Genomic DNA, 25,316 nt, shown 5'->3' on the forward strand with positions numbered 1-25,316 from the left:
TTACTCTCTCTGTGCAGACTCAGAAATGTCTGTCCCACACTATATACACATTACTCTCTCTGTGCAGACTCAGAAATGTCTGCCCCTCACTATAAACACATTACTCTCTCTGTGCAGACTCAGAAATGTCTGTCCCACACTATATACACATTACTCTGTACACTCAGAAATGTCTGCCCCTCACTATATACACATTACTCTCTCTGTGCACACTCAGAAATGTCTGCCCCTCACTATAAACACATTACTCTCTCTGTGCAGACTCAGAAATGTCTGTCCCACACTATATACACATTACTCTCTCTGTGCACACTCAGAAATGTCTGCCCCTCACTATAAACACATTACTCTCTCTGTGCAGACTCAGAAATGTCTGTCCCACACTATATACACATTACTCTCTCTGTGCCCCGGTTGCTAAGTGCCCTCGCACACTCTCCCTTTCTTTGCTCCGATTGGTCGCCGTTTTCCCGCGTGCGCCACAACTGCCATTTTGAATCGAGCGGCTGTCAATCCGCCGACCCGCAGCCGAGCGACTGAGTGAAAGCGGCTCGATTCCGGCCTCACACCGAGCGCAGGTGAGTCCCGCACCGGCCCGTTCGTCTTTCGTGCTTTACGGGAGGGGAAATGGTCGTCGGGGATGGAGACGGAGGAAAGGCGCTGCAGGGCTCGGAACCGCGCCGGCCTCTGGTGCTCGGAGCAGGCCGTCGTGGCCCCGCAACCGGGTCCACCCTGTCAACCAGGCAGCTCCGGGCCAGGCTGACTGGAATTCGTACTTCGGCCCTGGATCGGCGGGCGGGAGGAGAGAGCGACTCGACTCGCACACCCGGGGCCGGAGAGAGGCCCAGGCCCAGACCCCGACCCCGGGATGGTAACGCCACCATTCCCTCGGAGGGAGGCGGAGCCCGCGGGTCCGGGCCAGGCTGTGCCCCCCCCCGCCCGCGTAATTTACACCATAATCAATTGGGAGTGTGGTAGCTTTAAAGGCCGCTGTGAATTAAGTTAAATCCCATCTCCTCCCCGCCCCGCCCGCTGTTTCTTGCCTGAGCGATGCAGGCTGCAGTTTCCTTTCCTTATTCCCCCCCCACCACCTCTTGTTTTTGTGTTTCCCGCCATCGGATCTTCCAGTGGAATGAAGCAGTTTCTCTCTCACTCACTCAGTCCACTTCCAATGGGGTTCAGATCCACGGGAGCGTGTTACACTGGAAGTAAAACTGGAGGCGTATTGCATTAGGAAGAGGGATTGTGAAAATAAATTGTTATAAAACAAGTGGCATCTCTTCAGACCACAGTACTAGCACTTTTGCCTATTCAAATAGTTGTTTCTTTAAATAGGCTCCAATGGATCTCTGAACAAATGTTAAAATAAAATTAACAGGAAAATAAATTCCATTGCCGTCTCGATTGAACTGGCAAACTAATGTCATGAAACAGACGTCCACCAAAAACTCTTGGCTTATGCCAGTTCATTTGTGGCTGAACTAGTGCCAAATGGGCTGCTTGAGAGCCTAGTAAATGGGAACATCTTGATATTCTTTTGTTATATAATCCAGAACACAATTAGAATAACTCTTGGTGTTACCTTTTGACTTTATAGAATGTATATACAAAAGTTAGTGAATCTTCATGCAATCCATTATTGAAAATGGTATGGTGTTTAATGAGGTCCTATGTCACAGTACCTACCATTAATGAAGATACAACATTAAACTGGCTGGCATTCATTCTATTAAACCAAGCCTCTTTGAATATCACCAGTAATGCTATATAGGTGCCAATTCGTTGAGATAATCTGCTTATATTGCAGGACTGGTGTGCTAGTGAAATTTGCTCTTAGAAATGTAGTGAGACTGCAGTGTTTAGTCCAGCACTGTTCCTTTCTTCTGACTTCCTTTCTGGCCACTTGCACAACTTGATTCAGGTTTTGCAAAACCGCAGTACTCTGTCCGGCAATGCCTTGATTTTAAAATTCTCATCCTTGGTTTTCAAATCCGTCCATGACCTCGCCGCTCCCTAGCTCCTACAACCCTCTGAGATCTCTGCACTCCTCCCACTCTGGCCTCTTGTGCATCCCTGATTTTAATTGCTCCACCATTGGCAGCCTTGCTATCAGCTGTGGAATTCCTGCCCTAAACCTCTCCACCTCTCACTCCTTAAAACCTACCTCTTTGACAGGTGACCTACCTTTTGGTCACCTGTCCGAATGTCATCTTATGTGGGTCGGTGTCAGATTTTGTTTGATCGCTTCTGTGAAGCGCCTTGGGATATTTTACTACATTAAAGGTGCTGTATAAATGTACGTTGTTGTTCGATCTAGTGCTGAGCGTCAAAACTCACGTTCAAGACTGCCTACTTTCACCTCCGAAATGCTACCCCCTTCTTCCCCTAAGTTACCCCTACTCATGCTGAAACCTTTATCTGTGCATTAGTTCTATTTTGACTTGACTACTTCAATGCCCTTCTTGTTGGTCTATCCTCCTCCCTCCACAACCTCCAACATGTCCAAAACTCAGTTGCCTTTATCCTCTCACTCGCCCATCACTCCTATGCTTGCTAATCTAAATTGGCTCCCTGATCCTCAATGCATTGAATTTAATATCCTTGCCCACACCTTGAAATCTCTCCATGTCTTCACCTTGCCTTACAGCTGCAACCTGCTCAGTCTTCTGACTATAGCTTTCTGTGCAGCCTTCCACCTTTCTTTGCTCCTCCATTGGTGGCAGAGCCTGCCTTGGCCCTATTCTGTGGCACTTCCTTCTTAAATGACACTGTCTCTCTACTCTCTCAGCTTTCAAAGGCTATTGTAGACTCAACTTTTTGTCCAAGCTTTTGGTCACCACTCTTACTGTGGTTTGGTGCTTGTTCCTCCCCCTGAAGCTCTTTAAGACTTTTTTTATGTTAAAGGTGCATATGTTGATGCAGATTTTTGTTGGTGATTGTGATATTTGTGCTGAAACTGTTCATCCATGTTTGAAATCTAAGGGAGCGAAAATTGATTAGGAGCTTTTGTTGAAATATCTTCAGAACTTGTAGTGCATAGTGGCTAAATGTGTGCGGCAGTCTTTATATTTGGTTCCTGCCAATCAAATAATATTTATGCACTATTCTAGAGCACTGTGACCTAGAGTAGTTCAGACTGACCTTTCACTCCTCCTTGTGGCTACCTCTTATACCTGAAATTCAGTTCATTATGTACACTTGGCATGCTTGAGCTGACCCATGTTCTAACATTTTTTGAACCATCACTGCATATTATGCTAGTTAAATTCTAATTATTAAGCAGGGCTAGCAAGAATCAGCAAGCTGGATTATTGGAAAAAGTCAAATTCTGCTTCACCATGTGTGACTATTTCTCGCGATACAAGCTCCTGTTTAAGACAGTGCAACTTGGTTCTTTATAACTGCTTAACATATTGCAGCAGCATCACAAATTAACTTCTTCCAATTATGTGGTAACTTCATGGGGGCATTTCTGCTTTTTAGTTTTAGATATGATTTAAAGTAGTAAGAACATTGTTATAATGTTAAATTGTGGTTTCTTGTTGGCTTGTATTTTTTATTTAGCACATCTCTAGTTCCAATTGAATGTAACTTAACTGCTATACTAATTAACTATTAGAAGGCATACAAACCAAATTTCTTAAACCCGAAGTATGACTGACCCCAGCTTCAGTACCTAAGATAGTGTACCTGGAGCTTTGAGAGGGCGAGGAAAGCAGACGTAATGTTGAATGATTTATTGTGAGAACCTTCATAATGTTTGAAAGTTTCAATTGCATTGTGTTAATTTAGTATTGCTCGTTTCTGCTTTTTGTGGGTTTTCATTTTATAGTTGAGAAAGTAGAGAAACTGAAACTATGGGAGTGCAATAAAACTTGGTTATGCACAATAATTTGGAGCTTATTCAACCCAGCGCTGTGATAACATCTTGTACGAGGAAAGTTGGCGCTATCTGATGCGACCGCAAAGATTTATAAATAATTTGCACTATTCTCTTTTGTGGGGCGGTGTTGACATCTTTCCATAACATCATGTACCCATCTTAAATTTACCTAAATTAACTAACTATTAAAAGGTTTTGTGTCTAAGTATGTAGAGTTCCTGATGGCTTTCTGATTGACAATATCACAGTTAGTATGGACCATCATGTACTTGGCAAGGTGCAAAATTAGAAGGGAACCATTGGCACTGACACTACTGGCTGAGTAAAGGTGACACATTTATTCTTTAAAACTCAAACTGCAAGACTAGATGGACAGAGCACCACTACTGGTAGTCGAATGTGCACACCAGCCAAGAGAGCACACGTGCAATGTTTACTTTATTCCTCTTGACATTTTGCAGACCAGTAATGACTGGTCATTACTGGTCTGCAAAATGTATCCCAGGACGTTATGGGAGGTTAGGGAGGAAATTGCGGGTCCCCTAGCAGAGATATTTGAATCATCCACCGCTACAGGTGAGGTGCCTGAAGATTGGAGGGTAGCAAATGTTGTGCCTTTGTTTAAGAAGGGCGGCAGGGAAAAGCCTGGGAACTACAGACCAGTGAGCCTGACATCTGTAGTGGGTAAGTTGTTAGAGGGTATTCTGAGGGACAGGATCTACAGGCATTTGGAGAGGCAGGGACTAATTAGGAACAGTCAGCATGGTTTTGTGAGAGGAAAATCATGTCTCACGAATTTGATTGAGTTTTTTGAAGGGGTAACCAAGAAGATAGATGAGGGCTGTGCTGTAGACGTGGTCTACATGGACTTCAGCAAAGCATTTGACAAGGTACCGCATGGTAGGTTGTTACATAAGGTTAAATCTCATGGGATCCAAGGTGAGGTAGCCAATTGGATACAAAATTGGCTTGACGACAGAAGACAGAGGGTGGTTGTAGAGGGTTGTTTTTCAAACTGGATGCCTGTGTCCAGCGGTGTGCCTCAGGGATCGGTGCTGGGTCCGCTGTTATTTGTTATTTATATTAATGATTTGGATGAGAATTTAGGAGGCATGGTTAGTAAGTTTGCAGATGACACCAAGATTGGTGGCATTGTGGACAGTGAAAAAGGTTATCTGGGATTGCAACGGGATCTTGATAAATTGGGCCAGTGGGCCGATGAATGGCAGATGGAGTTTAATTTAGATAAATGTGAGGTGATGCATTTTGGTAGATCGAATCGGGCCAGGACCTACTTCGTTAATGGTAGGGCGTTGGGGAGAGTTATAGAACAAAGAGATCTAGGAGTACAGATTCATAGCTCCTTGAAAGTGGAGTCACAGGTGGATAGGGTGGTGAAGAAGGCATTCGGCATGCTTGGTTTCATTGGTCAGAACATTGAATGCAGGAGTTGGGATGTCTTGTTGAAGTTGTACAGGGCATTGGTGAGGCCACACTTGGAGTACTGTGTACAGTTCTGGTCACCCTATTATAGAAAGGATATTATTAAACTAGAAAGAGTGCAGAAAAGATTTACTAGGATGCTACCGGGACTTGATGGTTTGACTTACAGGGAGAGGTTAGACAGACTGGGACTTTTTTCCCTGGAGAGTAGGAGGTTAAGGGGTGATCTTATAGAAGTCTATAAAATAATGAGGGGCATAGATAAGGTCGATAGTCAAAATCTTTTCCCAAAGGTAGGGGAGTCTATAACGAGGGGGCATAGATTTAAGGTGAGAGGGGAGAGATACAAAAGGGTCCAGAGGGGCAATTTTTTCACTCAAAGGGTGGTGAGTGTCTGGAACGAGCTGCCAGAGGCAGTAGTAGAGGCGGGTACAATTTTGTCTTTTAAAAAGCATTTGGACAGTTACATGAGTAAGATGGGTATAGAGGGATATGGGCCAAGTGCAGGCAATTGGGACTAGCTTAGTGGTATAAACTGGGCGACATGGACATGTTGGGCCGAAGGGCCTGTTTCCATGTTGTAACTTCTATGATTCTATGATTTACTCCATTCTGTCAACAGTGCAAGGCTGATGATTAATGCTGCTTTAGAAGAAAGAAAGACTTGCATTTATATAGCACCTTTCACGACCTTGGGACGTCCCAAAGTGCTTTGCAGCCAATTAAGTACTTTTTAAAGTGTAGTCACTGTTGTAATGTAGGAAACGCGGCAGTTTTACACACAGCGATTTGCACACAGCGAGCTCCCACAAACAGCAATGAGATGGTGACCAGATAATCTGTTTTTGTGATGTTGGTTGAGGGATAAATATTGGCTTGGACACTGGAGAGAACTCCCCTGCCCTCCTTCGATATAGTGCCACGGGATCTTCTGCGCCCACCTGAGAGGGCAGACGGGGCCTTGGTTGAACGTCTGATCCGAAAGACGGCACCCCCGACAGTGCAGCACTTCCTCTGTACTGCAGTGGAATGTCCGCTTAGATTTTGTCCTCAAGCCTCTGGAGTGGGACTTGAACCCATAGTCTTCTGACTCAGAGATGTTCGTGCTATCACTGAGCCACGGCTGACATTGTAAAATGTAGTTAGTACTGTACACCACCTAGCTGGTGCTCCCTTGTCTCCAGCTCAGGTTGAGTGATAAGTACAATTTTGAGCTCATTGTGCCTGCAACTGTTTAAACTCACTGCCTAGGAGATTGGACCAGACTCCAAGAAAGCAGCAATGCACAGCAGCACTTCCATCAGCTGGCACACATTTAAAATGTTGTGTGTGAATAGGATGAATCACTTCTGATTATTAATGTTTAACTATATATCTTACCTGACTGGTAGTTGATTTGTAATAGTTCAGCCATCAAAGAAAATTAAAGCACACTGTTCCACTGCCAAAATAAAGTGAAACCACTAAGAACAAAATATAAACCATACAAGATAAATGGATAGAAGAAGGAAAATCCAAACACAATTTTTTGTTTTCTTTTCAAAATGCTGATGGGATATTGGCGATGCTGCAAGGTCACATTTTTTGCCCATGCTGAGATGGTGGTGGTTCCCCACCTTGAACTACTGCAGTCCTTGTGATGATTGTGCTTCCATGATAGTGTTAGGTATGAAATTCTGGGATTTTGACCAATTATGATGTCTAAATTAGGGTATTATATGACTTGGAGATGATCTTGGGTGATGGTGTTCCTATGGTCTTGCTACACTTGTCCTTCTCAGTAGATGGAGTCATAGGGCTGGGATGTGCTTTCAAAGTCAACTTGGTGAGTTACTGCAGTAAATTCATTCTGTAGATAATGCATGCTGTAGCCATAGTGTGCCAGTGGTGGAGGGGGTAGATATTGAGTTCGGTATCATGGCCTCCGATCAAGCAGACTGCTTTATCCGGATGATGTCAAGCTTGTTCAGTATTGTTGCAGCTACACTCTTCCAGGTGATTATGCCATTACACTCTTGATTTGAGCTTTGTCGATGGTAGAGTGGCTTTGAAGGGCTGCAAGGTGAGCCACTCATTGCAGAATACCCAATCTCTCCCCTGCTATTGTGGTGTTATGGTATACTCATGTAGTTAAGTTTCAGGTCAGGTCAGTGATGACCCCAAATATGTTGACAATGAGGGACTTGGCAATGGTGGTGCTATTGTAGGTCGGATGAAATAGCCAAGCATTTTCTTTTTTGAGATGGTCGTTACCTCGCACGGATCAGCCTATGCGTGGATGTTGTCCAGGTCCTGCTGTAGGCTAGCATGGGCTGCTTTGTTATTGGAGGAGTTGTGAATAGAGCTGGGCATAATTAAACCATCAGCAACCAGCTCCACTGCTGACCTCGTCACTGAGAGAAGGCCATTGATGAAGTAGTGGAAGGTGGTTGGGATGAGCACAGTTTCTTGAGGAATTTCTTTAATGTCCTGTGGCTGCAATGATTGGCCTTCTCTGACAACCCCAACCATCTTCCTTTTCTTCCCACCCCAATGTCATTCGCTTCAGGAGTCCATTAAGATCTATGCCTGATCCCCTCCGCCTCCTCATGTACATGCTGCCCCTTGACGACATAATCTGCATAAATGTACACCGATGACACCCAGCTCTCTCTCTTGCACAGTCAGATTGCTTATCTGACTTCTAGTTGGGCATGAATCCACAATTTCCTGCAGCTGAACATTTGGAAAACCATTGTCTTTGGCCCTCAACACTAACTTTATTCACCTCCCTGCCACTGTCTTAGGCTGAATCAGTGTTTGCAACCTGAGTGTCCTAGTCAACCTCGAGTTAAGCTTCTATCCCCCATATCCTTTCCATCGTGACTTTTAAGAGCTGCGTCGGTGCGGTGCTGGGCAGAAGCTGGTTTGGAGGGATTTAAACAGGGAATTGTGGAGAGGTGGGCATGAGCTGGGAGGTGACAAGTTTTGGGACTTTAGATAGGAAAGGGAAAGTGCAGATAGGGCAGCAATTGGAGAGGATTGGTTGGGGGTGTTTTATTTTTTGCAGAGGGGATATTGGCAGTGGTTTTGAAGGGGAAAGGGAGCCATGGACTGTCAGCTAACCTGGGAGCCAGGAAGGGAGGTTGAGAGAGAGCAAGACGTCACTGTTGTGAACAAGATGAGCTTAGAGAGGATGGTGGAAGCAGACGGGGGAGAAACTGCAAAAAGATGAGGGTACAGAGTTAGAGTGGGTAAGAGACTGGAGAGAGGTTAAGGATTGGGGCCAGGGGAAAGGAACAAGCTGAGATAGATGCATAGATGGTCTTGATCTCAATGGTGAAGGAACCCACGAGCTCCTCGCACTTGTGTTTGCTGTGAGGGTAAGGGAAGCAGGTTTTAAGGGAGCTGTTGGTCGTGGAAAAAAGCTTGGGGGTATCGTTGGCCTCCAGGATGAACCTGGAATAGTAAGAAGTTTTGGCCAAGGAAAGAAGCATGATAATGGTTAATAATGGTGAATGTTAACTATCACAGTTGTATGTTTGAGTTTGCACCCCTCTGTCTTAAGGGAGTGCAGATGTAGCTCATCTAGGTTGCGATGAAATAGGAAACAGTGATTTGAAAGGAACAATTAAGCAAATCAACAGCAGTGGTATTGTGGAGGGGCAAAGGCAGGGGAGTTGTAGGAGAGTTTTCTCTGGGCAGATGGTAAGAATAGTGGATTTGAGGAATGGCGATATGAATGGTAAGGGAGACAGAAGTGGTCAGAGACAACTTTGTCAGTGATTTAAGACTTCAGCTTCAGAGAGACCATGGGAGATGATAGGGTTGACCAAAGATATGAGTGGAGTGGGGGGGGCGGTATATGAAGGGTGAAATCAGAGGAAAGGAGTCCAGGGGACTTGAGGTGTATGTTGGATTCATAGAAAGATTTGCAGCACGGAAGGAGGCCGTTCGGCCCATCGAATTCACGCCGGCTCTATGCAAGAGCAATCCAACTAGTCCCACTTCCCCACCCTACCCCTGTAGCCCTTCAAATTTCTTCCTTTCAAGTACTTATCCAGTTCCCTTTTTGAAGATCGTGATTGAATCTGCCTCCACCATCCCTCGGGCAGTGCATTCCAGATCCTAACCACTTGTGTAAAAAAAGCTTTTCCTCATGTCGCCTTTGTTTCTTTTGCCAATTACCTTAAATCTATGTCCTCTGGTTCTTGACCCTTACACCAGTAGGAACAGTTTCTCTCTATCTACTCTGCTAGACCCTTCATGATTTTGAATACGTCTATCAAATCTCCTCTCAACCTTCTCTGTTCCATGGAGAACAACCCGAGCTTCTCCAGTCTATCCACGTAACTAAAGTCCCTCATTCCTGGAATCATTCTAGTAAATCTCTTCTGCAACCTCTCTAAGGCCATCACATCCTTCCTGAATTGCAGTGTCCAGAACTGGACACAATACTCCAGCTGCGGTTGATCCAGTGTTTTATGAAAGTTCTTCATGACTTCCATACTTTTGTACTTTATGCCTCTATTTACAAAGCCCAGGATCCTGTATGCTTTCTCAACCTGCCCTGCCACCTTTAACGATTGGTGCGCATATACCCTCAGATCTCTATGTTCCTGTACCCCTTTTAGAATTGTGCCCTCTAGTTTATATTGCCTCTCCCCGTTCTTCCTACCGAAATGTATCACTTCGCATTTTTCTGCGTTAAATTTCATCTGTCACATGACCGCCCACCAGCCTGTCTATATCCACTTGAAGTCTTTCCAGGATAATAGTTATTCAATGCAGAGGCGAAGGGAAGGGTAAAATGAGGATTCTAAATGAGGTGGGAGGAATGGATAAGAGTGAGGTGTTCGAAGGAGGAGAACGGATGAGGGTCACACCACTATCGCAGCAATTACGGCAGGTAGAAAGTATACTCTGCAGGGAGGCTTCTATAAGGGGGAAAAAATCACCACTTGCGTGCCTTATTTGTCTGCAAGGATATCAATGAAATTGTTCACAAGGAAATTGTGGATGGCAAGGCCTTGTTCACAAGTGTAAAAACATTGAGGGGATTGTTGATCTGGTGGGATTGGGATGTGTGGGATTGGGAGAAGGTTGGAGGAATTGGATCTTCAGAAATCAATTGGGTAAGATGGTTGCTAAGAGCAGAAAATGAGGCAATTTGGATTGCTGTTCAGAGCTTGCGGCAATAATAGCTCCAATAATATTTTAATCTTGTTTTGTAGTTTTGATGTATAGGAGATTATCAGAAGGCAGATATTCAAGAAATAGACTCTGGAAGTACTGAAAATTTTGGAGAAACTGCATGGCAGTATCAGTGGCTGTCAGATTTCCCATTGCCAAATGCATGTTCAAATAACCTTAGTTCAGTGAAAGGTCATTCAGTAAGTGATAATTTTTCATTTAAATTTTGTACAAGGGATGAGATTCCAGATGATATGCGTTGGAGAGAGTTTCACAGGCAAAAGAAACTATTTGTAAAGCCTTGCCGGTGGTATTTTTGTGCAGAGGTTTTGGATCGGGGTAAGGAATGTTGAAGCAGTAAGTTTTCTTGGAACCAGAACTAGTAGTTTTCTATGTGTATTGGTCCTAGATTAGTAACTTGAAAACTGATAACTTTGTCCACACTGGTACAGTTGGTCAGTTTAAAATGTGCGTGCCAAATGGAAGTTCTTTGTCCCATATTGTATTGGGATTTGAATAACCTTTTTTTTAATTGGAAAAAATTCTTTTGGGATAGGAGAAATTTACCCAGTGATTGTTTTATTTTCTGGACAATCTGGTTGTGTGAAAATGTGACACCCTGAGTAGCTGAAGCAGTAGTGTGCTGAATTCTGATTTAGATGAGCCAAGTTTACAACCTTATCTTAATGTGTGTATTTATACTTTTACCCTACACTATAGCTTCAGTCTTTGGATGAGATTGCCAGTGTGAGCAATGGTGGAAAATTTGTCGTGAGGGCTCCCTTTCTGTGGAAGTTTGCCTCTTGAGAAGTCATCCAAGTCTTTTGTTAAGAGTTACCTCCCAACTTGGGAAGATTGAGAAAAAAGACTGACGCTCTGAAAAGTTGAAGTATTGAAGGAGTGATTTTATATATTTCTGAATGATAGAAAAATGTGATATTGGTGATCAGCAAAATTCTAATTGATATGTATGTTGTGCATTTATTGTGGAATGTTTAGAAAACTTTGGACTTCTGCACTGTTCAGATACACATGGAAAGAAAAAAAAGACACTGTTATTTATACATTAATGAGCTTAGAGCTTCATAATTCTAGCAGATCATGATGCATTCCATATACATTTTGTGAAAATTTGAATGTCAGCTTCTTATGAACTGATAGGCATTTTTTGTGTATTGATAGAAATTCTAATATGTCGACAGAAGCAGATTCAAAGATGGCTACACCTGAGAAAGGGAGCAAGGCTGAAGGGACAAAGAAGAGAAATAAGCCTGACAAACCGCCTGCCAAAGTAGAAGAAAAAGATGAAAAATCTGAGGAGAGTGATCAAGAGGAAGAAGAAGAAGAGAGGGGTAAAGTGCTAATCAGTGCTACTGATTTTAAGAATTTGAAGCCTAATCTCTCACTTACAGGAATATTGTTTTTTTTAATGTTGCAGTTGGATTATTGGAAAGAAGTCCCATCGTAGAGGGGAAAAGAGAAAAGAAAAAAGTAGAAAGACTGACTTTACAAGTGACACCATCTGCAAAAGAGACGTTTAGTATTCCTGAAGGTAAACATTTCAAAGCTTTGTGGTCACAGTTGCCTGGATTTTTGTTGTGCTTGATTTTATGTTGGGATGGCAGGGAGAAAAGTTGCTTGGAATTGATGATGGAGCAGGTTATTGTATGGTCTGTGGAAGGAGCAGGCATGAAGGGCTGAAAGGCTTTATTTCATTCCAGGACTTATATTCTTGAGTAGAACGGATGCGGGATACAAATCCTGGAACTGCAGTGTAGAGGGAGGCTGCTGTGATCTATTGTGTTCCAATTAAGATAGCAGAATTTAAAGGAAAATAAGAATATTGACTATATATAAACCATCATGAGTTGGTGTGCAATATGTTGTTGCTAAACAAAGACCATATAATATCTGGGGAAGCATTTTTATGTGGAAGTCATGGGTTGTTAGCTCTTTTTTTGGAAGCTGTGTATGTCACTGGTTAAAGTGTAGCAACTATATGGTTGAAAAATTTGACCATTGGAAGTAATACTTGTGTAGTAGTTGGATTTATTTGAGAGATTTTTAGCCAGGTGTTTTTTTTCCAAAGGGGGAGGAAGAGAATTCTCAGTTTTAACATTTTTTGCTTTGAGTATTTCAACAAATTTTAATCTGTTAAATTAACAAGGCTGTATTTGTACAGAACAACCCCTCCAACTAGATGTACTTAATGGGCGGAATCTTGCTGGAAAATTAATGGCATGTTTATGACACACGGCGTTACTAATGTACAAATCGGCCAGCAAGTTCAGGGGATTAAGGGATACGCAGTGAGTTGCAAATCTCCAGAACTTGCTTGTGATTTGTACCGCTCCACTGTTTGCTTTGCACAAACGACATCTCGCCCTTAGCTTCCCCGTTATGTTAAGAATTTGCTGGATTTGCACAATAATTACCTATTAAACTCACCGCAAGAAGTTAGGGCTGAAACTTAACAGCAATTGTTTAATGCAATGCCATTCAACTTCTCTGGCCCAGAAAAGGAACAATTTAAACTGCTCAATCTCATTCTTGCACGTAGTAAATTGTTGTTAAAATTTGACATTTTAAAAATCTCTTTCTAAAAAAAATCTTACTTTTCCTTTCTGCCTCATTTTTCTCTCTTAATCCAATCTTTCTTTCCCTCTCTTATTTCTCTTTCTGCACCTGATTTGACTCTAATTCACCCTCCTGCTCCGTCATTCCTCGGTTTCTTTCTCAATCCCCAAATCCCATTGGTTAAGGAGATACACTATTGGTCCCGTCGTTCGTTTAGGTCCCAGATGTCCCATTGCCGTCGCCACGCCATTATAAGCTCGCACTTCCAGCAAGTAGCACCGCAAAATAATTTAAAGCTTACGAGTGCAGGAAAAAGTCTAACTAACTTTTACAGACGACACAAAACTTGAAAGTGTAGTAAACAGTGAGGAGGATAGTAATAGACTTCAAGAGGACATACAGGTTGGTGGAATGGGTGGACACATAGCAGATGAAATTTAATGCAGAGAAGAGCGAAGTGATACATTTTGGCAGGAAGAATGAGGAGCGGCAATATAAACTAAATGGTACAATTCTAAAGGGGGGTGCAGGAACAGAGATCTGGGGGTATATGTGCACAAATCTTGGAAGGTGGCAGGACAGGTTGAGAAAGCGGTTTTAAAAAAAACATACGGGATCCTGGGCTTTATAAATAGAGGCATAGAGTACAAAAGCAAGGAAGTTATGTTGAACCTTTATAAAACACTGGTTCAGCCACAACTGGAGTATTGTGTCCAATTCTGGGCACCGCACTTTAGGAAGGATGTGAAGGCCTTAGAGAGGGTGCAGAAAAGATTTACTAGAATGATTCCAGGGATGAGGGACTTCAGTTACGTGGATAAAATGGAGAAGCTGGGGTTGTTCTCCTTGGAGCAGAGAAGGTTAGAACAAGATTTGATAGAAATGTTCAAAATCATGAAGGGTTTAGATAAAGTAATTAAAGAGAAACTGTTCCCTTTGGCGGAAGGGTTGAGAGCCAGAGGACACAGATTTAAGGTGATTGGCAAAAGAACCAAAGGTGACCTGAGGAAAAACTTTTTTATGCAGCGAATAGTTATGATCTGTAATGCACTGCCTTAAAGGACGGTGGAAGCCAATTCAATCATGGCTTTTAAAAGGGAATTGGATAAATACGTGAAGGGAATAAATTTGCAGGGCTATGAGGAAAGAGCGCAGGAATGCGACTAACTGGATTGCTCTTACAAAGAGCTGAATGGCCTCCTCCTGTGCTGTAACCATTCTTTGAATCTAACGGTGTATGCTGCGAGATGCCCCGCTCTAGCATGATCTGGGACAGTGCCTATTACATAAGTAAGATTTCTGCTATTTTTGTTCCTCCCCTTCTAAAGGTGTTGATTCCTTTCTGGGGTGCAGTTCCACAGGCATGAGTTGTCCTCTGGTACCTCACCGCACTGGCTATTCTTCATGCGTGAATTGAGATGATAAACATTGGCATACTGTTCAACTAAATGGAACATCACACCAAAGAGTGACCTTTTCCTTACCCAGTGTTCTCACATGAGCACTCCAGCAGCAGAGGAATCCTGGACAATTTCCTTTTGTTTTCTTCTCTCTCACTCTTGTTCTCCCTCTTTTTCTGGCTCGCTCGTTGTGGGTTGCTGAGATCAATAGTAGCAGTTCTACTGCTGCCTCATCTGAGATAACCACACAGACTGGGGATCAAATCATAGAATGGTTACAGCACAGGAGGAGCCCATCGAGCCCATGCTCTTTGTAAGAACAATCCAATTAGTCCCATTCCTCCGCTCTTTCCCCGTACCCCTGCACATTTTTTCCCTTCAAGTGTTTATTCAATTCCTTTTTTAAAGCCATGATTGAATTTGCTTCCACCAAGCTTTCAGACAGCACATTCCAGATCATAACTACTCGCTGTGTAAAAAAACAGTTTTTTCTCATGTTGCCTTTGGTTCATTTGCCAATCACCTTTAAATCTGTGTCCTCTGGTTCTCGATTCTTCCGCCAATGGGAACAGTTTCTCTTTATTTACTTAACCCTTCATGGTTTTGAACACTTCTATCAAATCTCCTCTTAATCTTCTCTGTTCTAAGGAGAACAACCCCAGCTTCTCCATTCTTCCTGCCAAAATGTATCACTTCGTACTTCTCTACATTAAATTTCATCTGCCATGTGTCCGCCCATTCCACCAGCCTGTCTATGTCCTCTTGAAATCTATTACTATCCTCCTCACTGTTTACTACACTTCCAAGTTTTGTGTCATCTGCAAATTTTGAAATTGTGCCCTGTACACCCAAATCCAAGTCATTAATATATATCAACAAAAAGCAGTGGTGCTCGTACCGACCCCTGGGGACCACCACTGTATACCTTCCTCCAGTCCGAAAAACAACCGTTTACCACTATTCTGTTTCCTGCCACTTAGCCAATTTCGTATTCATGCTGCCACTGCCCCTTTTTATTCCATGGGCTTCAATTTTGCTGACAAGCCTATTATGTGGCACTTTATCAAATGCCTTTTGAAAGTCCATACACACATCAACTGCATTGCCTTCATCAGTCCCCCCGTTACCTCATTTAAAAAAAACTCGATTTACATTTAAGAACTCCATGCTGGCTTTCCTTTATTAATCCACACTTGTCCAAGTGACTATTAATTTTGTCCCGGATTATTGTTTCCAAAAGCTTCCCCACCACCGAGGTTAAACTGACTGGCCTGTAGTTGCTGGGTTTATCCTTACACCCTTCTTTGAACAAGAGTGTAACACTTGCAGTTCTCCAGTCCTCTCGCACCACTCCCGTATCTAAGGATAATTGGAAGATTATGGCCAGCACCTATGCAATTTCCATCCTTACTTCCCTCAGCAACCTAGGATGCATTCCATCCGGACAAAGTACAGCCAGCCTTTCTAATACTTCCTTTATCAATTCTTAGTCCATCCAGTATTTCAATTACCTCTTTTACTGTGACTTTGGCAGCATCTTCTTCCTTGGTAAAGACAGATGCAAAGTACTCATTTAGTACCTCAGCCATGCCCTCTGCCTCCTTGGGTAGATCTCCTTTTTGGTCCCTAGTCGGCCCCACCCCTCCTCTTACTACCAGTTTACTATTTATATGCCTATAGAAGACTTTTGGATTCCCTTTTATGTTAGTTGCCAGTCTATTCTCTCTCCTTGCCCCTCTTTCTTCCTTTTTCACTTCTCAGTACTTTCTGTATTCAGCCTGGTTCTCACTTGTATCATCAACGTGACATCTATCATACTTTTCTGCTTTATCTTACTCTCTATCTGTTTTGTCCTCCAGGGAGTTCTGGCTTTGGTTGCCCTACCTTTCCCCTCATGGGAATGTACCTAGACTGTACCCGAACCATCTCCTTTTTAAATGCCGCCCATTGTTCGATTACAGTTTTGCCTGCCAATCTTTGATTCCAATTTACCTGTGCCAGATCTGTTCTCAACCCACTGAAATCGGCCCTCCTCCAATTAAGTATTTTTACTCTACGTTGCTCCTTGTCCTTTTCCATAACTCATCTAAACCTTATGATACTATGATCACTGTTCCCTAAATATTCCCCCACTGACACTTGCTCCACCTCATTCCCCAGAACCAGATCCAGCAATGCCTCCTTCCTGGTTGGGCCAGAAACATACTGATCAAGAAAGTTCTCCTGAACACATGTCAAAAATTCCTTCCCCTCTTTGCCCTCTACACTATTACTATCCCAGTCTATATTAGAATAGTTGAAGTCCCCATTATCACTACTCTATAGCTCATGCACCTCTCTACAATTTCCCTGCAAATTTGCTCCTCTATATCCTTCCCACTAGTTGGCCTCTAGTATACACCCAGTAGTGTAATGGTGCCTCTATTGTTTCTTAACTCTAACCAAATAGATTCTGTCCTTGACCCTTTAAGAACATCCTCTCTCTCCAGCACTGCAATATTCTCCTTAACCAATACTGCTCCCCCCCCCACTCTTTTTTTCCTTCCCTATCTTTCCTGAACACCTTGTATCCAGGAATATTTAATACCCAATCCTGCCCTTTTTTGAGTCTCCGTCATTGCCACTACATCATATTCCCATGTGGCTATTTGTGCCTGCAGCTCACCAATCTTATTTACCACACTTTGTGCATTTACACACATGCCCTCTAAACCTATCTTGAACCTTCTTGTATTCTCTCTTAGCCTGGTGCCAACTAATTCTGTACTATTTCTTACTCTAGTGCTATCTGTTTCTCCCAATCCTTTGTGCTACATCCTGGTGCCCACCCCCCTGCCAAATTAGCTTATAAGCCTCCCCCACAGCACGAGTGAATCTCCCTGCGAGGACATTGGTCCCAGCTTTGAGGTTCAAGCCGGACGGGTTGCACAGGTCACTTCTGCCCCAGAACTGGTCCCAATGCCCCTAGAATCTGAAGCCCTCCCTCTTGCGCCATGTCTCTAGCCATGCATTAACCTGCTTTATCTTCCTATTTCTGAACGCACTAGCATGTGGCACTGGGAGTAATCCAGGGATTACTACCTTTTTGAGGTCCTCCCTAGCTCCTGAAACTCTGACCGTAGGACCTAATCCCTTTTCTTTCCTATGTCGTTGGTACCCACATGGACCATGACTTCTGGCTGTTCCGCCCCCCCCCCCCCCCCCGGGGGCAGAATGTTCTGCACCCTCTCTATGATGTCCTTTTACCCTGGCACCAGCTGAAGCTTTCCTAGTCTGTAAGGCTCAGCTCCTCACTGACTTAACCAGTTGAGCTATTGACTGAGTCCTGATTAGATAACTTTGCTTTACATAAAGATTAGTGATTTGTCTTGGGTCCATTGTGTAATTTTTTTTATAAAGTACAACTCTACATACAAACTGATCTAAGCTGAGTTTTTGTTTTGTTCAGGTAGAGGCACAAAGCTGGGAGAAATTGAGAGGATACAGTATTTCATGGGCAAAACTAAGGCTGAAGATCTCAAATCTCTTCACAAAGTCCTATACAACAGGCCAGGTTCGGTAAGGAGACCAGAAATATCCTAGAACTTAGGGTTGATCATTTTAAGTAGTCTACCTGTTAGATGGGCAAAAGCAAAATAACATTTTACAGTTTTTTTTATTTTAGTAAGGATCACATGTTTAAAACTTTGAAAATCTATTTATCTGCACGTGGGAACTATGTTGATCAGTGACCTTTTGTACTAGGCCCAAATATCCTTTTTTATTTTGTGCGGGAGGAATTTTCTGTCTGTCCTGACTGAGCTAACTCCTTGCATGGGTATGAGTCATCAGGTGTTTTTATGCGTGTGTGAACCTTAATAAGTAGTAATGTGTTCAAATATGGGGACAGTATCACAATCAAACCTGAACTTGACCTCACCTGAAGTTCACACATACGCACTTCCAGTAGGAATTAGGAATTGGCTATTTCTTCCTCCCAAACCCAGGAGAGCTGAGGCCAATGGCTAACTGAACACACTCCTTGTTTGTGTGGCTCAGTTCCTCTTTAGCTAAATGCATGTGCTTTGCTTTATTAGAGACAATAAAGTTTTTACTTTAAAAGGGGTGGAGCGATATATTTTATGATCCTCGGATCCATGGTCAGTATGTCCTGAAAATTATTTAAAATCCTTATTAATGAGCTGTAATGTTTTCATGTCCTTTTGAATTATTTCCAGCTTGCCACATTGAAAAAAAACATTCGTCTGTTCACTGGGTTCTCATTTGAAAGTGGCAGTGATCAGCACAAGAAAAAAGAAGAGGTACTGAAAAAGTGAGTGACCAAATATTTAATTTCCCCTCTTCCCTTTACACCCTGTTACGAGCAGAAGTCCCAAGACAGCACAACCTATTTTTGGGCAAGGATGTTAGGATGTGTTGCTTATTACCTTGATCACTAATAAACATTTGGGTTTAAACTAGCTGCAAATTAATTTTCACGTTCTGTGAATTAAATTTACAATCCAGATGTAAATCAACAAATATACCAAAATTATAAAATAATTGACAGAAAACAGCATTTGAAGGTGGCAAAGAATAACTGAGCCACATTGGGTTGGCAGAGAATAACTGAGTTACATTGGGAGCTACTGCACGTAGGCAGTTAGAGTTAAGAGCATTTGTTCATTCTGTTACAAGATCACCTTTTTTACACTTCAAATACTGCCAACCCTTTTATTTTGTCTTGTAGTGGCCACTTTCATTCTGTTTCGACAGGTATGAAAGTAGTTCAGAGTATATAATGCTTCATTTCTGTTTAGCCTGTTGGGGCCACACAGTTGGTTCTAATCTTTCCAGCAGAAACTTTTAAACACTTGGCTTAAAATTTTGCTTTAGTTGCCGGAAGAAGTTACCTTTCATTAGTCAAGATGTTTTCTGTTGAAGTTTCTAAAGAAATAATCTGTTTAATTTTTAATGATTTGAAGATTAGAATGGATTATTAAATTTAAGGCTCAAGTGGCATATCCCAGCAGGTCTTAGTAGAAATTTGAAATGGGTTGTATGCAGTGTTCCCAGAGGCTGTGATTGTTTTCTTATTTCAATTTTTATTTTCTTTCCATTTCCATTTTACACCAGCTTTAGAATATTAAACTTTCCCGAACCTAGATTTAAACTCACTTGTTTCTTTCTGTCTCACCATATTTGTAATTTTTTCCCTTTCTTCTAATCCCAATTACATCATCACTTACCCTTAACTTCCTTTATCTCACTCTGCCATTTTGATTGCTCTCAGTTGCTAAAATGTAACCTTAGTCTTGGCTGCACCAAAATTTAGTGCCTGGTAAATGGTTATTTTGAGAATTGGTAATAAAGAGAAAGAATTGGTGGCAATCTGATGCAAATAGACATTGTATGGCCACCGCTGTCATTCATACTCCGAGTCACATTGTGTGATGTGTAGGTCGGATGACCATCATGAACTTTTCCTTCAGGATGAAAGAAAGCTCTGAGCAGAAGTCTGGAGAACAGAATAGAACGTGTCAAGCCCTGGGTGCCACAGAGACTGGCTATAGGAAATTCCCTAATTTTTGCAGTCCACCAGGAGTAGTAATTTGAACCTTTTTTATGTTACTAGCAGAAAGGTCTACTACGTCAATAATTGGATCCTTGTTTGCCATAGGGTAGGCTTGTGTTTGGAACTCTCAATTCGGAGCCACTATATTCCTTAAATGAGAGATGTGCAAAGTCAGTACCATGACCAGATGTTATTGCTGAGGACTGAGAAAACTCCTGAAATGGAAGCTTACCCTTATTTCATTGTTGTTTTTCTTCATAGAAAATGGGGAAATCTATTTACTCTTTTACAAAGTAGCTTGATGCCTCTTTTTATTAAAATAGGAGATTGTGAAGACGAGTATTAATTCATTCACTACCAGTCATCAATGACACTTCATGCAAATTTAAAAACTGGGAGTTTGCATCTGCTGGTAGCTGAGGTAGAGTTAACTGGAGTAGGTCTGATCATGATAGATCATGGTTTCCAGCTACTCAACATAGCATTGTTAAAACAGTTTGATAACATTGTAGACTTGAACAATAAATTAAAATCCAAAGGAGAGTATATAATTTTTATCTGGTGTGAGAGAGCATGGAGATCTGTCACTTTTGGTGGGGTGGGGGTAAAGAGATGAAAAAGAGAGAAAATGGGTGGGACAATAGTAGATATGAAGAAATGATGGGCAACATAAGTGGTATTGAAATGGCTAACGCTGAAAGATGTAGAAATTTTAGTAGATTCGACCCTCAACATGTCCAGCTACTGTGCAGCAATAACTAACAACAGTAACCATGTTAACTACATAACCAAAATGGTAGACCATAAGTTGGAGGAAGTCCTGCTGAAATTATATAGTGCTCTGATCACACCACAGGTTGAGTACTGCATTCAGTCCTAGTCACAGAGAAACAAGAGTTGTTTTTCACACTGGAGGGAAGTATACAGTGGTGTTCCCCAGGGATCACTATTAGGACCACTGCTCTTTTTGATATATATTAATGACCTGAACTTGGGTATAGAGGGTATAATTTCAAAGTTTGCAGATAACACGAAACTCTGAAATGTAGTAAACAATGTGGACGATAGTAACAGACTTCAGGAGGACATAGACAGATGGATGAAATGGGCGGACGCGTGGCCAGATGAAATTTAACGCAGAGGTGTATGAAGTGGTACATTTTGGTAGGAAGAATGAGGAGAAGCAACATAAACTAAATGGTACAATTTTAAAGGGGGTGCAGGAACAGAGAGACCTGGGGGTGCACATGCACAAATCTTTGAAGGTGGCTGAGCAAGTTGAGAAAGCTGTTCAAAAAGCATATGGGATCCTGGGCTTTATTAATAGAGGCACAGAGTACAAAAGCAAGGAAGTTATGCTAAATCTTTATAAAACACTGGTTAGGCCTCAGCTGGACTATTGTGTTCAATTCTGGGCACCACACTTTAAGAAGAATGTTAAGACCTTAAAGTGGGTGTGGAAGAGATTTACTGGAATGGTACCAGGGATGAGGGACTTCAGTTATGTGGAGTGACTGGAGAAGCTGGGGTTGTTCTTAGAATAGAGAAGGTTAAGGGGAGATTTGATAGGGGCGTTCAAGATCATGAACAGTTTTGATAGAGTAAATAAGGAGAAACTATTTTCAGTGGCAGAAGGGTTGGCAACCAGAGGACACAGAGTTAAGGTGATCGGCAGAAGAGCCAGAGGCGACATGAGGAAACATTTTTTTATGCAGCAAGTTGCAATGAACTGGAATGCACTGCCTGAAAGGGTGATGGAAACACATACAATAGTAACTTTCAAAAGGCAATTAGATAAATACTTGAAGGGGAAAAAATTTACAGGGCCATGGGGACTGAGCAGGGGAATGGGACTAATTGGATAGTTCTTTCAAAGAGTAGGCACGATAGGCCAAATGGCCTCCTCCTGTGTTGTACCAACTATGATGCATTCAGGCTCCTGAAGACAGTTCAGAGAAGAGCCACAAGGCTGATTCCTGACGTCAGAGGTCTGAGTTGTGGAGAGACTGGAGAAACTTGGGTTTTCCTGCCTTGAAAGGAGATGCCTGAAAGTTGACTACATAAAACGTGTACAAGTTATTAAACAATATGGAAATGGTAGGGGCAGAAAATTACTTCAAACTAAATTGCAAGAGTAGAACAAGGGAATACTGGTTCAAATTAATAAAAGGCAACAATAGGACTGATGTCTGGAAGTTTTTCACACATAATGATGAATACATGGAGTGGACTGAGGAGTGGGGTAATGGAGGTGAAACTCTGGGGTCACTTGAGAAATAATTGGGTGCTGTGATAGTGGAACTCTGGGGTTCTTTCTGGAATGATGAGCTTAATGGTCTTCCTCATCCATATTTATCTTGTGAACTAACTTGTCCACACTAAATCCTTATATAAAGCAGAGTGGGAAAAGGTTACTTGACTACTTGGTGCAAATATTAATGAAGTGTTTTTACTAAGATATGGGCAGTGTCCTATTTTTATATGGAGGCTGAACGAATAATAAAATGTAATTTACCCAGTAAACTGTTATTGACAATGCTGAAGAATGTATCAAACAGTTTTAAGTCACTCATGAGAATGTTTAGGTTTATAATTCAAATCCTTTTTTAAAAAAAATCACTAATGTACATAGCCATTACTGTAATTTTTTTTTTCTTTGTCTCCAATCATGGTTTTTGGTTTTACTTTTTCTTATGGCTTTCCACATTTTTGTAATTTTACTTTCTTTTCATTTCCTCTATATTGTCTATTTTTAAATTGTTATTTTTTTTCTTCCTCTGGTACGTGTTTTGTCTGGGTTATGATTAGTACTTCATTTGCTTAGTCAAACTGAGAAATGGATGTGTTGCAACGATGTTAGCCAGGGGAAAGTGGGGAGGTTATCTACTGTTCCTTATCATTCATGTCATGGGATGTTTTTTAAAATCAAGTTTCTGTTGTGCAGTAGAAGCTTAATTTAGGATAAAGTAGTCTAGTGGTTATGGTGCTGGACTAACAGCTCAGTCAGGTCAAATCCTACTATGGCAAATTGTGAAACGGGATTCCAAAAATCTGGTAATTTGTGTGCTGTCACCAGAAGATAATCATGAAATCTGCTGGATTTTTATCCAAAGGCACCTGCCACCTCTCCCCAGTCTAGCCTACGTGTGATTCCAGAACCACACTACGTGGATGATTGTTAATGCTCTCGGGACAACTAGGGATGGCCAATAAATACTGCCTTGTCTGTATCAACCATATCCCAAGAATAAATTTTTAAAACCTCAATTTAGGAATAGACAAGATGCAATAAGTGCCTGCAATGAGAAGCTGATGCTTTTCATATGAATCCCTTGACAAGAGCATGTCTGTTTCGCTATTTGACCAGTTGGACAAGATCCTACAGAACAGGCCTTAAATGCACTCTTATATATTTTACAAAAAGGATTAGTACTTAAAGCTTTTATGGTGCTTTTCCCTAGAGTTGACTCTTGTACTGCTGTGTTCATGTTTGCTTCAGATGTCTTGTTTTCTCTTTCCTCCTCCCCGCACCCCCCCCCCCCCTTAATTATAGGAATCCAATTTCAGTATTAAAGGTGATTTGTACTGTCCTGGACCTGGAGAGAAAGGGCACTAAAGATGAAATTGTATCAAAAATTCTGAACTTCCTGATGAAACCCAAGGCATCTGGGAAGGTAGAGATTTTGAAATCTGAGCTGTTTATTTGAAATAAGGCAACACTCGCTTTGTTACTTACCCACCAATTGTAACTGGACTCATCAGTTTAACTGTACAGTCTAAACTGTTTATAACTAATTTGCAAGTTGCCAGAGACATTACTGCTTTATTTGTGATTTTTGTTCAATCAGATTTTTCTTATTTTTCATTATTTAATAGCATTTTGCTGTTGGATTTAGCCCAGCTGCCTGATGCTATTTCCTAGTGCTCTGGAGAAAGTTACCAGCTGGTAAATCATCAGCTGATTACAGTAACTATGCTACTATAACTGGAGCTTTAACAGACATTCCTGTTCTCTAATTATGAGAACAGCCAAATTTTATCAGATGAAAGTGCAATTTTTAATAGATGGTCTTAAATAGCCCTTCAGATGAGACCTTAACCAAGGTCCTGTCTGCCTGTTGAGGTAGATGTTAAGATCCCAGGGCATATTCAAAGAAGAACAGGGAGTTCTCGTGGTATGCCAGTCAACATTTCTTTCTAAATCTACATTTCTTCCCCAGTCTATACCACCAAAATAGATTAGATTAATTGATTGTGGATCTCATTGCTCTTTGTAGAATCTGTTGGGATAGAGTTTCCGCTTTGGGCGAAATCAGCAAATTGCACCCTGCTAAAATTCATTTGCATAATCACAAACGTAAAATCTTCCATGAACTAGCGCAATCAGGCAGTGTAATTGAACATAACCGTTAAAGGCGTTATATAAATACAAGTTGTGGTAACCTGGTGCAGTTTAATTAATACAGTATGCAAATGGGTTTATCATCAAAAATAAGCATTTTTAATAAGGATCCCTAATCCTCCGCCTGTGAGTAACCTGATTTAAAATCACTGAAAATGACTTTTAAAAATAGACACTGAGCCACTTAATAGTTTCATTGGTGTACTAGTCAGTTTCTCAGTAAATTAAATATTTTTTGATATGAGAACGCTTTTAAAAGATGCCGACTAGTGCCTGTGTGCAATTTGAAAAGCCTTCCCGAACCAATGCAATCGTTGGAATCTTGCAGTTTTGACCTGGGGGCGTGCCCTGCTTGTGGGCATGGCCTGATTCAGGGCCTGTCTAGGGCCTAATTGAATCTTGAACCAGCGTAAAAGATTGCAGAAAACATGAGCGCAAGTGGTTCTGGGAGTAACTCGTCTACGCTTTAAATGCCCTGATCTTTTGTGCTGGTTCGGCCGAATCTGCTCCAGATTGCGCTGTAAACTGAGCCCAATACTAGCGAACCCCCTCACCCCGTGTTTTAGAAGGCTGCTGTGTTTTCTTGCATAGGTTGCTGTACTTCAAAGTAATTCATTGTTTGTGAAGTGCTTTGAGATGTTTCCAAGAAATGTGATATACAAGTGCCGATCTTTCAAGTCCTGATTTTGATTTTAAGGGCTATTGTCCTGGTAAAACAGGATACATTTGTGATTATGCAAATACATTTTAGCAGAAACTTGAAGCGTAACTGTAATTTTAGTAGTTTTCTGTACAAGACATTTTGTTGTTTGCATTGTATAATTCATTAGTGTTAATGTTGTACTCTTCAAATATGTTTTTGAACAGAATACTGACATGATTCAG

The 25,316-nt window shown here is 41.8% G+C and overlaps 1 protein-coding gene across 3 annotated transcripts in view; it reads left to right on the forward strand.

Annotated features, from left to right (window-relative positions):
* Nucleotides 1-472: 472 nt before the first annotated feature.
* Nucleotides 473-25,316, forward strand: part of LOC137336223 (protein DEK-like) — a 44,874-nt gene continuing 20,030 nt past the window's right edge. For 2 of the 3 annotated variants that reach the window (XM_068001644.1, XM_068001646.1), the window contains exons 1-6: nucleotides 474-578; nucleotides 11,681-11,850; nucleotides 11,937-12,050; nucleotides 17,924-18,033; nucleotides 18,693-18,787; nucleotides 23,583-23,703. In XM_068001644.1, coding sequence (XP_067857745.1) covers nucleotides 11,691-11,850; nucleotides 11,937-12,050; nucleotides 17,924-18,033; nucleotides 18,693-18,787; nucleotides 23,583-23,703 — 600 coding nt within the window. In that variant the 5' untranslated portion in view covers nucleotides 474-578; nucleotides 11,681-11,690. Of the gene's footprint in view, nucleotides 579-11,680; nucleotides 11,851-11,936; nucleotides 12,051-17,923; nucleotides 18,034-18,692; nucleotides 18,788-23,582; nucleotides 23,704-25,316 lie in introns of all 3 variants that reach the window. The other variant, XM_068001645.1, reaches the window with a different exon arrangement.

The sequence above is a fragment of the Heptranchias perlo genome, chromosome 2 (genome assembly GCF_035084215.1).
Source record: "Heptranchias perlo isolate sHepPer1 chromosome 2, sHepPer1.hap1, whole genome shotgun sequence".
NCBI classification, from domain to species: domain Eukaryota; kingdom Metazoa; phylum Chordata; class Chondrichthyes; order Hexanchiformes; family Hexanchidae; genus Heptranchias; species Heptranchias perlo.